Genomic DNA, 250 nt, shown 5'->3' with positions numbered 1-250 from the left:
GAGAACGCCCTGCGGAGCTTGCTGGAGGCCCTCACCAGCCCCCCGTACGCCCCGACCCAGCACCTCGAGCGGGAACAAGCCTTGGCCAAGCAGTTTGCCGAGATCCTCCACTTCACCCTCAGCTTCGACGAGCTGAAGGTACCTCCTCGTGAACCCCTGGGTGGGATGAGGGCTGAGGAGGGCCCGTGAGGTCCCCACCCTGGTACTGTACAAAAGCTGTGAGCCTGTACAGTCCCTTGGGACGCCCGAG

The 250-nt window shown here is 64.4% G+C and overlaps 1 protein-coding gene across 1 annotated transcript in view; it reads left to right on the top strand.

Annotated features, from left to right (window-relative positions):
* Positions 1–3: 3 nt before the first annotated feature.
* Positions 4–250, top strand: part of LOC103774544 (protein FAM49A-like) — a gene marked incomplete at its 5' end in the record, with an annotated part of 1,443 nt that continues 1,196 nt past the window's right edge. The window contains one exon of the mRNA XM_008941956.1: positions 4–138. Coding sequence (XP_008940204.1) covers positions 4–138 — 135 coding nt within the window. The remainder of the gene's footprint in view (positions 139–250) is intronic.

Source organism: Merops nubicus, unplaced genomic scaffold, assembly GCF_000691845.1.
Source record: "Merops nubicus isolate BGI_N331 unplaced genomic scaffold, ASM69184v1 scaffold37136, whole genome shotgun sequence".
NCBI classification, from domain to species: Eukaryota; Metazoa; Chordata; class Aves; order Coraciiformes; family Meropidae; genus Merops; species Merops nubicus.
The sequence above is the reverse complement of the archived record's forward strand: the minus strand, read 5'-3'. Positions and strand labels throughout refer to the sequence as shown.